General features: G+C 38.7%; 1 protein-coding gene across 19 annotated transcripts in view; it reads left to right on the forward strand.

Moving 5' to 3' along the window:
- The first annotated feature begins 5,297 nt into the window (after positions 1-5,297).
- The window catches only part of LOC148873248 (calcium-dependent protein kinase 24-like), a 119,225-nt gene continuing 110,253 nt past the window's right edge, over positions 5,298-14,269 (forward strand). For 10 of the 19 annotated variants that reach the window (XM_088966732.1, XM_088966728.1, XM_088966724.1 and 7 more), the window contains exon 1: positions 5,330-5,986. In XM_088966732.1, the coding sequence (XP_088822858.1) occupies positions 5,459-5,986 (528 nt within the window). In that variant the 5' untranslated portion in view covers positions 5,330-5,458. Of the gene's footprint in view, positions 5,987-14,269 lie in introns of all 19 variants that reach the window. The other 9 variants (XM_088966744.1, XM_088966741.1, XM_088966739.1 and 6 more) reach the window with 6 other exon arrangements.

Below are 14,269 nucleotides of genomic sequence, written 5' to 3' on the forward strand. Positions count from 1 at the left end.
CCAATATAAACAGTTGTGGAATAATGACACGTGGCAATCATACCAGCATCCAAGGGACAGTGCTGCCCATCACCCACCATTGATGGTGCAATTGTACATACAATATAGTAGGTTATGGGTAGTTTAATTTGTTTTTACTTTCTAATTCCTACTTGGTTGAGGAATGATGATGAGCATTTAAAGGCTCATCAACGCTAGCGGTTAGAAAGCCATAGCCATACTACTACCATGGTAAGAATGATCAAATGTTGGTTGGGACTTTTACCAGGGAAGGGAGGTTGACATTGTTACTTTCTGATTATGATACATATAGCCATCAACACCAATTATCAAATTATATTGGTTGGATGCTGACCACCTTCTGCGACCCCAAAGTTAACAAATAATATTGTTGCTTTTTCATTCTTACAACTTACACTTCTTCTTGTTGGTTTTATTCTTCTTCTTCTCCACGTTTTGTGAGAAAAGTGAGATAGAGAGATGGGGAATTGCCAGGCCATAGATGCAACAACACTGGTAATACAACAAATACAACTGCCAGGTGGCAGAGTGGAAAAGTTACATTGGCTAGTTACAACAAGCGAGATCATGAGATTGAACCCAGGTTACCATGTTGCTATTTTTATCGCTTAGTGTCTCCTAGAGGAGGAGTACAAATGTGAGGACGTTGTTTGAATAACACGCAACAAGATTCTTCGCCTAACTGGTACTCTTGCTCTTGGCCAAGCCTGCCGTTTCACCACCTCTCAAGGTTGCGCCTTTTATCATCGTCTCTTTGCTTGCCTGTCATTACCAAATCTTGCACCTTGCAGCACTGCCGCTACGAGTAGTTGCGGTGATGACATCCGTTGCTCTCTCCTCTGTCATTTTCCTTCCTCTCTCCTCCCATTCTTCTCTACCTCTCACTCTCTTCTTCCATCCTTTCCTCTGCTCTTCTTTTAATCTCATTCCCGATTTCCTCTTCCAATCTCAATTCTTGTAACTAAGTCGACCAATGTTTTCACTCTGGTCCCAAGGCAAGCACTCAAGTATGAATAGTATAAAGTGTTAAAAAAATAAGATGATTTCATAAATTTATTATATATATAAAAGTGTGAGTGCAATGTAAAACTTCTTTTGAAATAAAATTAATCTCTAGAATAAGTATAAAAGTCATTTTATTATAGCTTTTTTGTCACATTTAATGGGTACTATAATGATTATATTTGTGTATTTAATCCATTTCTAATTGCAATGGTTGAAAATGTAGCTTTAATTATTACTTTCTACCTCATTTAATCCCGTCTCATTAAGTTTTATACTTAAGGTATTAAATCCCATTTTTTCTTATTAAATCCTATATTTTGAGTTATTTTTCAGTAATAAATGTTACTAATTAGATCTATGTTAATATTTTTAATTAACAATATAAACCCATATATTTTAAAATTGATTCAAAAACAAAAATATTCTTTATCCAATTAATGGCTAAGCAATTCAACCCACATATTTTTATTGATAATGAAAATGAAATACATAATTTATAACTATCAAAAATAATAATAAATAGTTCAACTTTTGGGTTAAATGTGTTAACCTTCAATGTTATAAATAAATACTAAAAATTAATCAACTATAAAAATACAAAAATGAAAAAAGTACATAAATTTTGCAAAAAAAGCTCTCAGGCACGTATAATATCATGTACTTATCATATTAAACAAAAAGCACACATGATATATCATAGTTATTTATACACAAAAAATACAAAAAAAATTATAGAAAAAATTGAACACATTTATGATTCTATATTTACACTATTATTAAAATATGAATAAGATTGTAGAACTTTCTTTTGACTAAAATCAAGGTTTTAAAAACCGACTCATAACCAAAACTCTTTGGCTTCTAGTATCCAGGTCAATGGTTCAACCGTCCAGTTTGAACGGGTCAAACTGGTAAGATGTAAAATATAATGTAACTTTTTATTTTGATTGTCAGATTAGGATTAGATTAAAGTCAACTGCATATATACATTATTATGAAATGGGAGTGTGAGACTTTGAGAATGAGGTGGCTGGTTAAAGCTAATAAGTGAGAAAGAAGAAGAAAAAGGAAGGAATGAAGTGTTTTCGGAGGTGGTTTTCACTATGTTCACTGGTTGTTGCTGTAGAACTGTTTTGCCTTGAGAAGAATATGAAGACCATCACCACCTCTACAACACCATTTTCCCTTTTCTTACATATCTCTCATCTCTCTAAATCTCTCTCAAATCCCAGATTGCTTGCTTCATTTGTATATCTCAATTTTTAATATAAGATTGATGTTTAATCTATCATATCTTCCATTATTCTTTTTATTTCTTTATTGGAGTTACAATTTTTTTTTTACTGTTACAACATAAAAAGATTCATAAAAATAAGAAAACTCAAAATCAAAATAGAAAAACTAAAACCTTAACTAATTTTAGTCAATAGGAACAAGCAAACAAGATTATGACTAGACATGTTCATGGCCGGGCCCATTCAAAATTTGGAAAAAGCCAAGCTTGAGCCTGACACATGAACATATCTAATTATGACATATTAAAGTTTATTTTTTATTTTCTAATTTTTATTCTAAAATAAAACAAAAATTTGGAATTAGTTTGAAAGCAACTTGAGAACCATTAACCAAGTCAAACATTTTAATGGTTAAATCATCAAAGTTAGTGGTTGTCTTGCCATTTCAATATTTTTTTTCTGTAAAATAGTAGTGTAGGGCCAAAAATGGAACTAGTGACCTAATTTGTTCCTGGGCCAAACAATTTGATCGTCTTGTTTGGTCGGATTTTTAAAACATTGACTAAAAGACTTATTTTGAATTTAGTCCCTATTTAATTGTAAGGTTTAAATTGTAAATTGAACTACTGCTTTTTACCTCATTCAATTCCCTCTATTTAAATCTTACTTTTTTGATAAATAAACAAAATAAAAAAAATATGCCAAAAAGATAAAACACTACAAAAAGAAGAATCTAGCCAAATAGAATGACCTATTTGGGGTGTTCACATTAAATGTCAAACCAACCAATCCGGCCTGACCCTATATGAGTTGGTTGGTTTTTTAAAACCATTGATTGGTTTCAATTTGTGTGAGAAAATAAACTAACAACTTGGTTTAGTTTCGGTTTTCATGTATAAAACTGAACCAAACCAAACTGACCCAACCCTGCATGTTTAGGTAATTACTAATTAGTCCCCACTTGGTAGTGCTTAATCCTTACTTACTCCTTATCATATTTAACTTAAAATTTAAGTTATTTATTACCTATATTAGTTTGCTTTTTATGTTTTTGGGTTTAGTAACCATTGCGTTTTTTGGAAACAAGCAACCATTGCTTTCAAGGAGTCTTGTAATGGACAAACACGTTGGGTGTTCGGACTGTTTGAATCTTGACTCTTTTGTTTTGGAAAGAGAACAAAAAGAGAGGTTAAAGAAATATTGGTAAGTGAGTGTTTGATACGAATTTGGATCTCCTACCCACAACTTCCTACCCATGTCCCTGCGCATGTCAAAAATTTTGGACACGTGTCCATTAACATGTGTCTTTTCTTCACATGTGCAGAATTGCATGTGATGCCAAAAGGATATAATGGGACGGATGTTAAGTCCATCCCGTCAAAACTCAGAATTCACCCATTACCCCAATTAATTTTTAACCTGAAAATAATTACTTTCCCCTTCCCAAGAACCCTAATAGTGGTTCGTTATCTCCATTCATTCTCTACAACGTATTGTTCCAAGAAACTTCATAGGCAACCGACAACCAGCAACTGGCGACGTGCTCACCGGCATCTTATTCTCTCCATATTCCATAAGTTAAGCTTCTTCTTTTATTCTCCACAACGTCATATTCCAAGAGATTCCACCAACATTTGATAATTAGCAATCGAGGACGTGCTCCTGATACACCGGTGGTTAAGTAACCTCGACCAAGGGAAGAGAGGATTTAATTAATTAGTTAATTAATACAATTGATCAGATAGAGAGCTCAATTTATCTGCAAGGAGCTGGCATCTAGGTTCCCCCAAAGTCTAGCTGAGCATTAGAACACAAGGCCAAGGGAGCCAAATCATTGGGTTTGGTGCTGTTGTATTTTGAATCGATGTCGACAGTTGAACGTCCTCACAAGGCACCTGTTTGCTGCACGTGATATTGACTGCAACCTTTGATGCCAAGGTGCCTCTGATATTCTTGAAATGAACATCGCTGATCTTTACACGAGATGGCTGCGGGCCGGAAAATAAAATAGAATCAATCAGTGGTTCCGACTTCTGAGTGATGAGTATATATAGTAAATATTTTTCGTATTGGTTGAGGTTACTTAACCACCGGTGTATCAGTGAGCACGTCCTCGATTGCCAGTTGCGAGATGTTGGTGAAATCTCTTGGAATAGGACGTTGTGGAGAATAGAAGAAGAAGGTTAACTGATGGAATATAGAGAGAATAAGATGCCGGTGAACAAATTGCTGGTTGCTTGTAAAATTTCTTGGAACAGTACATTGTAGAGAATGAATGAAGAGAACGAAACACTATTAGGGTTCTTGGGAGGGGAAAGTAATTATTTTTAGGTTAAAAACTAATTGGGGTAATGGGTGAATTCTGAGTTCTGACGGGATGGACTTAACATCTGTCTACATCCTTTTGACTTCACATACAATTCTGCACATATGAAGAAGAGGCACATGTTAATAGACATGTGTCCAAAATTTATGACATGGGTAGAGACATGGGTAGGAAGTTGTGGGCAAGAGATCCGGACTTGTTTGATACTTGCAGTTGGAGTCTTCATGTTGCCTGTTGGAATCTTGGTGCCAAACCAACCAGGGGTGTTCACATTGGATTGTTTAAAACTATTTTAATTGTTATATAAACTGATTAAATTGATAAACTGACCTGTAAGCATCCTTATGGCCCATCAATGATACTTGAAACTTCACAATTGATCTAATTAACATATATTTGATGTTTATGTAATGATATTTAATTTTTTCAATCCACATTTCATTAATAATAAAAAACAAAAAATAAAAATAAATAATATATATATATATATAAATTTTAGATATATTATTATTATCTAGAATTATCATAATTACTTATTCACGACGGACGACGGACGACGGATTGACCCGATTGTACGGGGGATCGTTGTAATTTACCCTTTCATTTATTCTTTACATTTGGGAAAGAATAATTTTTGAATAATAGTGAGTGGTGATTGGTGACAGAAAACTGTCCATAGAAAAAGGCGGGATCGAATGGCCAAACTTTGTAACGTCTTTTGAAACAATGGAGTCTTCTAATATCGAACCAGTACGGCCAGGGCTCATTAGAGTTGCTCCCTCCGTTCCCTCGCCCTCACCGTCTCCCGTTCCCTCTCTCTTCAACCTCGTTTATCACACTCTCCATGGGATGTTGTTTATGAGACTTTGCAATGGGAGGGTGTTTCTCTTCTGCAAACGCAACTCTCTCCCAGAGAGCTAACCATCGCAAACCTTGCGCCAAGGGTGACAAAAAGGATGTCGATGATGTCTCCCGAAAATCTGTGGTCGTGCCGGTGCCCAAGGTCGTCCTACCGGCGGTTCTCACGGAGCCCACAGGAAACGACATTCTGAAACGGTATCACCTCGGGAGCGAGCTCGGGAGAGGAGAGTTTGGGATCACGCGTCAATGCGTAGACATCGAGACGGGAGAAAAACTAGCTTGCAAGACGATTTCAAAGAATAAGCTTCGTTCGGAGATCGATGTGGAGGATGTCAGGAGGGAAGTGGAGATCATGCGGCGTTTGCCTGTGCATCCGCACGTTGTTAGGTTGAAGGAGTCTTATGAGGATGAAGAGGCCGTTCATCTCGTCATGGAGCTCTGCGAGGGCGGCGAGCTCTTTGATCGTATTGTTGCCCGTGGACATTATACGGAGGGAGCTGCTGCCGTCGTCACCAAAACGATTATCGAGGTCGTCCAGGTAGTTGTTTCATTTGAAACTCTCCTTGCATTTTCAATATTGGTTATCATTCTTTTTTCTTTCACTACATGTGACGATCAGAATCTGTAGACGTTTTTTTTTTCCTCTTAGTATTGCTTTTCTTATTTTAAATGGAATAATTCTGGACAAACCCTTATAAGCTGCTTCGGTTGCAAAATGTGGACAAACCCCTACTGGAACAATTGTGATGATAATATTGATAGGTAATGGTCTGAAAATTTAGGATATTAGACTGAATATGTTACTGACTTACCGGCTGAAATATAAAATCTCCCTCTCATTGTGACTATGAGTCATGGATTTTATTTTTTATTTTTTTGGTTGATGGGGCTACACAACGAGTGACAGCTAATCCCTCACACCCAACCCCTCCCTCCCCAGCCTTGGAGGCAGCGGGATTTGATCCCAAGTCTCCTTTATAACCAGCCAAGTTCAGATCTGCTACCAACACGTCCCAACTAGTCATAGCAGTCACACATTGGGGACATCTAACATCTCCCCATGAATGACAAAGGAGATGGAATTGAGGCTGCTACTCACAATGACCTCACTGCCACATCCCACCGTGTATTGGGAATATCTCCCATGCATAATAACATACAAATATGGGAAATGTTACTGATGTGCGGCTGGTGCATGCTGTGAGGTCGGTACGAGGAGCAGGTCTGGACTCAAGGAGATGTCCCCAATGGGGCTGCAGTGGCCTGTTGGGAGCATTCTGTTGGTAGCAGACCCCTACCCTATCCAACCAAGGACCTTACCAACTGAACCATCATTAGTTGGTGGGTCATGGATTCCATGGCCTCTCAAACAAGTTGAACAAAAATGTAAGATTTTAGGTTACCCAATGCAGCATAAGTAAGTTCTGAACTCTTTGTGTAGTTTTGTGGTATCGTAAGAGTGGATTTATAAAATTGATGGAAAATTTGATTCCCTATAAAATGGATGGATTATTGTTTAGATTGAAATACTTAAACTATTACTTCCGCCTCTTGCATTGAAAACTTTATTTTTTCGGTGAAGGACATAAGTGACAAGTTAAACGTTTTGGGTGTCATTGGCTCATCGTTATAGAAGCCTTTCTAGTGTACTTCATGTTGAACTCTCTGCCTGTAGAGTATGGACCATTCAAGGTCTCCTATGACTAGTGATTTAAAAGGCACGCCTCCAGTGTGCCTAGGCGCACAGGCAAGGCACATTTTGGGGTATGCGCCTCGCCCAGGTCCTAGGTGAACCTCTTTCAAAAGGCGCACGCCTAGTGATACGCCTTGCGCCTCAGCCCAGGTGTGCGCCTTTTTAAAATTTTGCGCTTTTAGCTTTTTTTGAGTCTAATGGCTGGGATGTTATGTTTATGTATTTTAATTTTAGATATTAGGTTTTTTAAATAATTTATTTTGAAATATAAGTTTATATTTTTATTAACATTACTTGCACCTTAGGTGCAAGTTGGCCCTTGCGCTTTTAAAACACTGCCTATGACACACAAAAAGGGTCATGGAATTTCAATAGGTTCTTAACAATGCATGTCCAGGAGGAAAATAAAGCATGAGAAGCTGGAAACAATGAATTTGGTGCTAAAGGGCAAAAAGAAAGTAAGCCTCACAAAGGGCAAATGTTAGAAGATGACCAAGGAAAAGGGAAGGACATGTCTAATGTGCTTATTCTATAAGAAAAAGGGTCACTTTAAGAGTGACTTCACCCACTCCAAGAAGTGGTTAGAGAAGAAAAATGATTAGAAGGGAAAGAATGCATGTATAAATCTATCCCTTGTTTGTGAATTGCATTTAATGGAAGTTCAACGAGACTCTTGGTGGATTGATTCCGGTTCCTCAATCTATATTGTAAACACCCTACAGGGGTTTCTAAAGATGCAGGAATTGAGCCCAAGTGAACAGTACATCTATCTCGGAAATGGAGGCCGCCTCGAAGTGAAGGGTGTAGGAACCTTTAAATTATTACTTTCCACTGGTTGTGTTATTTTTGAACAGAATTGTTTTTGTTCCTAGGTTTTCTAGGAGTTTTATTTCAGTTTCCAAGTTGACTTTGGATGGTTTTAAATTACTTTTTATTTGGTTCAAAATTTGATTTATTTAAACCTAATAGATTAGTTGGAAATGGTTTCTTAGTTGACAACCTTTGTAAATTAGACTGCTCATTGGGTGAGACCAAATTGGTTCTAAATTGTGATACATGTGTTAAAAGGAGTGCTCAAGAAGAGAACTCACTAGTCTTGTCGCATAGAAGATTGGGTCACACATTAGTTGACAAACTGAAAAGGTTAATGATTGATGGGACATTACAACCCATGGTTCACATATTAGTTTTTTTTTGGATAAATGATGGTTCACATATTAGTTAACCCACTCACTTTTAAGGAAGCCATGGATGTTTCAAACTTTGTGCTTTGGCTAGAAGCCCTTGAAGAATGAGCTAAACTCTATGGTCATGAATGGAGTCTGGGAACTTGTACCACTACTAGCATATAAAAGAGTAATTCCGAGTAAGTGGATATTCAAAATTAAAAGAACCCTACAACAAGGAGTGAATTATAATAAAACCTTCTCTCTAATTTTAAATAAGGATTTGTTATGAATCACAATGGTTTTAGTGGCATACTATGATATGGAATGACATTTGATGGATGTAAAAACAACATTTTTTAATGGGAAACTTGAAGAGGAGATGTAATTGGAGGATTTCATAGCCAAGGGAAATGAACATTTGGTGTGTAAATTAAGCAAGTCAATATATGGCTTGAAGCAGGCTTCCCATCAATGGTATTTTAAATTTCACAGTGTTGTAACATCATTTGGCTTTAAAAATAATGTTTGACCACTGTATATACCTTAAGGTTAGTGGGAGCAACTTTGGTGTTATATGTGGATGACATACTCTTAGCCAGTAGAAACACTGGCTTGCTTAATCAAACCAAAGGAATCCTTATTGAACAGTTTGATGTGAAAGTTGTGGGGGAATTGTCCTATGTCTTGGGCATTGAGATCCACAGATATAGATCCTGCAAGACATTGGGTTTATCCCAGAAGGCATACATTTATAGGATCTTGCAAAGGCTTAGTATGGAGAATTGCACACCAAGTGTAGTACCAATTAATAAAGGAGACAAGCAAGTATAAATGGCTGCCCTTAGACCCAATATGAAAAGAAAGGCATAGAGAGTTTCCTATGCATTTGCAGTAGGAAGCTTGATGTATGCACAAGTGTGCATAAGACCTGATATTGCTTTGATAGTGGGAGTGTTGGGCAGATTTCAAAGTAATCCGGGAAGAGAACAATGGAGAGTAGTCAAAAAGGTATTTAGGTTTTTGCAAGGAATTAGGGACCACTTATTCACTTACAGAAAAGAAAGGCATAGAGAGTTTCCTATGCATTTGCAGTAGGAAGCTTGATGTATGCACAAGTGTGCATAAGACCTGATATTGCTTTGATAGTGGGAGTGTTGGGCAGATTTCAAAGTAATCCGGGAAGAGAACAATGGAGAGTAGTCAAAAAGGTATTTAGGTTTTTGCAAGGAATTAGGGACCACTTATTCACTTACAGAAAAGAAAGGCATAGAGAGTTTCCTATGCATTTGCAGTAGGAAGCTTGATGTATGCACAAGTGTGCATAAGACCTGATATTGCTTTGATAGTGGGAGTGTTGGGCAGATTTCAAAGTAATCCGGGAAGAGAACAATGGAGAGTAGTCAAAAAGGTATTTAGGTTTTTGCAAGGAATTAGGGACCACTTATTCACTTACAGAAAAGCAGACAATTTTGAGTTGTTGGGTAATAGACTTGGATTTTATTGGGTGCCCTGATGGTAAAAGTTTTGCATCAGGGTACATTTCTGCTTGCAGGAGGAGCCGTGTCATGGAAAAGTACTAAATAAAAGCTTAGAGCATCCTCCATGATGAAAGCAGAATTCATAGGATGTCACGGTGCCATGACACATGGAATTTTGTTGAAGAGTTTCATCATAAACTCAACCTTAGTGCTCAATTATGTGGATAAACCGATAAAGTTGTTTTGTGATAATTCTGCAACTGTGTTCTTTTTGAAGAACAACAAGAGTAGTAGTCAAAGTAGTATATTGACTTAAATTACTTAGTAGTGAGGGACAAAGTGCAAGAATGGAAAATCATCATCAAGCATGTAAGAACTGAACTCATGATTGCATATTTGATGGCTAAGTGGTTGCTCCCTAATTTGTTTACAATGCATGTTAGAAATACGGGAATTGTTGGTTCATTTACAGAATTTGTGTTGACACATGTCAACCATCAAGTTTTCTAGTTCTTGCAGTCCCACACCTGTCTATCTTGTGCACATTACAATAATAAGAACACAACCCGGGCTGGTAAATATAATTCATAGACAAAAACTCCAAATTTTTTTTTGATCAATAACACTTTCATTAATTCATCAATCGAAGATTTACAAAAGGAAGACAAACACGCTTATCTTCCAAGAGCAACAAAGAATCTCAAGAAAAGGAAAAAAGAAAGAGAAAAGAAAGAAAACACACTAAAGTTACAGCTTGTCCCAAAAAAGTGAATCCCTTTCTGCCCCTTGTTTAGCTAAACCGTCAGCTAGGGAATTAGCCGATCTTTTAATCCAACGTATCTTAACCTCCATCTCCTGCACCAGCCACTTGAATTTCCTCCTCTCATTATTGTACTTCCATAAGCCATTGTGATCTTTAAGCAGCCACCCTATCACCACCTCTAAATCCCCTTCAATATAGAGTTTCCTGATGTTCAACTCCTTAGCTTTTTGGACTCCTTCCATAACTGCAAAGATCTCAGCTCTAAGGGAGTCACCCACTCCAATTGGGCCTGAGAGCATGGTAGAAATGACCCCATTTTCATCCCTAAAAACACCCCCAATCCCCGATTGTCCCGGATTTCCCCTGCTACACCCATCAAAGTTTAATTTCACGAATCTACTAGGTGGAGGGGTCCAAGCCACACTCATTACTGACTTAGTTTGTGTGCAATTTGCAATTTCACCCCACTTCCTCAACATGTCATCCACAGTGCAATCTGTGAAAAGCTCCAAAGATTTCAGCCACTGTACCACCCTGATATGAATGATAGCCCTCAGATCTACTGCTCCTCTCTGAGCTTCTGAGAATATCTTGGAATTTCTTTCTTCCCAAAGTGTCCAACATACTGCAGCCCTTAGTCCTCTCCACATTGTCCTTCCCCTTTTTATCCGCCACCTGAAAAAAGAAGGGGAAAAAAGGCCTTGCAAGTCTGATGGGGGGTTCCAATAACAACCGAACAGGGACAAAGCCCATTCCCAAGTTGACCTCGCAAAATGGCAAGACACCAGTAGGTGAAAACCAGTCTCCCCATTCGCTTTACAAAGAACACACCACTGAGGTGACAAACAAGTATTGGGTTTCTTCTTTTGGAGTAAAGCACCAGTGTTGATTCTTTCCAGATAGGCTTCCCAACAAAAACTACCAACCCTAGGAGGTATTGCTCTGCACCAAACCTCATCAACAGGAAAAGGAGGGGAGGTAGGACTGGTGGACTGACTTAAGACTTTGAAGAAAGAAGCACAAGTAAAAATGCCATTGGGAGAAGGTGTCCAAATTCTAGAGTCTGCCCTAGTGGGGTCTAAGACAATGTTATCAAGAATTGCAATAAGGCTCAAAATAATGTCAAAGTCTGAGTCCCTCAAACTCCTTCTTAGACCCAAGTTCCACCCAATCCCAGAAATGGAAGAGGACGGGGTGGTAAAAGACGAGATTGGCTCATTTTTCAAATCAGAAAGAGCAAACAAAGAAGGAAACTGATCCTTTAGAGGGGCACTCCCCACCCAGGTTTGTTCCCAAAATTTTATGGAGTTATCGGAATTCAAATCATACTTGATATTAGGGGAGAAAACTGGTAGTAGGTCATGAATGGCTTTCCAAGGAGAATTGCTTGTGGTCCTAGCTCTGATTCCAGCGTCCCATCCATTATGCTCCAACCCATGAATACTTGCCACTATTCTAGCCCAAAGCTTCTCCTTCTCCAATGGGAATCTTCACAACCACTTTCCCAACAGAGTCATATTCCTTCTCCTAATATTCCCAAGCCCCAAGCCACCACAAGTCTTACTCCTACAAACTATCTCCCAGCTCACTCTATGATCCCTCTTTTCCTCTCCCGGTTCCCACAGGAAATCTCTCATTAACTTCTCCAATCTATTAGCAACCTTCACTGGGATTTTAACACCGACAGGAAAAAGATAGGTAAATTAGCAAGCGTGGCCTTAATAAGAGTACTTCTCCCACCAAGAGAGGTAGTTCTTTTTCCATTACACTAGTCTTTTTTCGAACCTTTCCACCACTGGGTTCCAAAAGTTCTCTCTCATGGGATTATCCCCTAAAGGCAACCCTAAGTAGTTCAAAGGCCAACCCGAGACTTCACACCCCAATACTTCCGCACTCTCCCTGATCTCTCCCTCCTCCAAATTCACCCCCACAACACAACTTTTCCCAAGGTTAACTTTCAAGTTGGATATTTGCTCAAATAGTTGTATCACCGACTTCAAATTCCTAATAAAGCTCACATTACCGCCTTCACAAAAGAATCGTGTCGTCAGCAAATTGCATGTGAGTAAGAGGGGTTTCCGCCCTCCCAACTCTCCAGCCTCTAATGAGCCCCCTAGAATCTGCTCTGTGAATCAATTTCCCCCAAACCTCCGCAATTAGAATGAACAAGAAAGGAGAAAGGGGGTCTCCTTGTCTTATACCCCTACTGGCCGGAAAGAAGTCTACCACTGTCCCATTCACTAGCACTGAGTAATGACAATTCCGGACACAACCCATGATCCAATTACACCATCTAGCCTCGAACCCAAATTTAGTCAAAACTTTCCTAAAATTTTCCCAATCCACCAAGTCATAATCCTTTTCCAAGTCCAACTTACAAACCACTCTCTTCTTCTTATCCCTCTTAAAGTTCTCCACACTCTCATTAGCAATTAAAATCTGATCAGTGATTTGTCTTCCATTCACAAAAGCTCCTTGGTAGTGTGCAATGATATCTGACAAAACCTTCTTCAGCCTCAAAGACAACACTTTTGCAATGATCTTATACAAGCTATTAACCAAGCTAATTGGCCTAAAATCCTTCGAGTGGGAAGCATCTTTCTTTTTTGGAATTAAGGCTATAAATGTGGAATTCACACCCGGATTGACAATTCCTTTCCTGTAAAACTCCTCAAATACCTGCAAAAGATCATCTTTCAAAATGTCCCAACAGTCCTGATAAAAACCCATTGTGAACCCATCCGGCCCTGGGGCTTTTGTTCTATCCATTGAAAATACAGCCTCCTTGATCTCTTCTAAACTAAAGCTTCTCTTCAACCTTCTCCTGTTCTCCACCCCTACATCTGGCCAGTCCAAACCTTCTACCCACACCCTTCTACACACAGGCCTTCTTAGGATAGATTTGAAGTGCTCCACACAAGCCCCGACAATCTCCTCTTGATGCACTAGCTCAACTCCATCTACTACCAATTTGGAGATCAGGTTCTTCCTTCTCCTGCCTTCTGCTAGAGAATGGAAAAACCTAGTGTTTCTGTCCCCGTCTTGCACCCATTTACACCGAGATTTTTGCCTCCAGCTAATTTCCTCCTTGTGCAGGCAATCCTCTAACTGTCTTCTTAAATCTCTCCTGAGCTCAATGTCTTCCTCTCCAACTTCTCCCCTTTCTTCTTTAGAGTCAAGGCTTTCAATCTTATCCAGCAAATCTCCCTTTCTTTTTTCTATCCTCCCAAATTCCACCAAATTCCACTCCTTGATTTTTGCTTTCAAAAATTGAAGTTTCTTATGGAATTTCATCCCCTCCCATTCCACCAATGGGTTACACTCAAACCACCACTCCCTCACTTTGTTGTTAAAGCCTGGGTGGAGTAACCACATATTTTCAAATCTAAAGGGGGTAGGACCTCCACGCCTTCTTTCCTCCTTACATAACACTATGGGCCAATGATCGGCGGTCACCCTTGGAAGAGCTCTAGAAGCCAAGGTTCCCCAATGGACTTCCCAATCCAAAGAGAACAGGAATCTATCCAGTTTAGAGCAAATGGGTCTAGATTGGAGATTTGACCAAGTAAATGTCTTATGAGCTAAGGGGATCTCTTTAAGCTCAAAGTCCTCCACAAAGCTGTTAAACTTCCTCATGCTTTTTGTCACTCTCTGGTTAACCTTATTGGATTCCTCCGAGAATCTAATCACATTAAAGTCCCCACCCAAGCACCAGGGC

The sequence above is a fragment of the Nelumbo lutea genome, chromosome 1 (genome assembly GCF_056320005.1).
Source record: "Nelumbo lutea isolate HS-2025 chromosome 1, American lotus-T2T, whole genome shotgun sequence".
NCBI classification, from domain to species: domain Eukaryota; kingdom Viridiplantae; phylum Streptophyta; class Magnoliopsida; order Proteales; family Nelumbonaceae; genus Nelumbo; species Nelumbo lutea.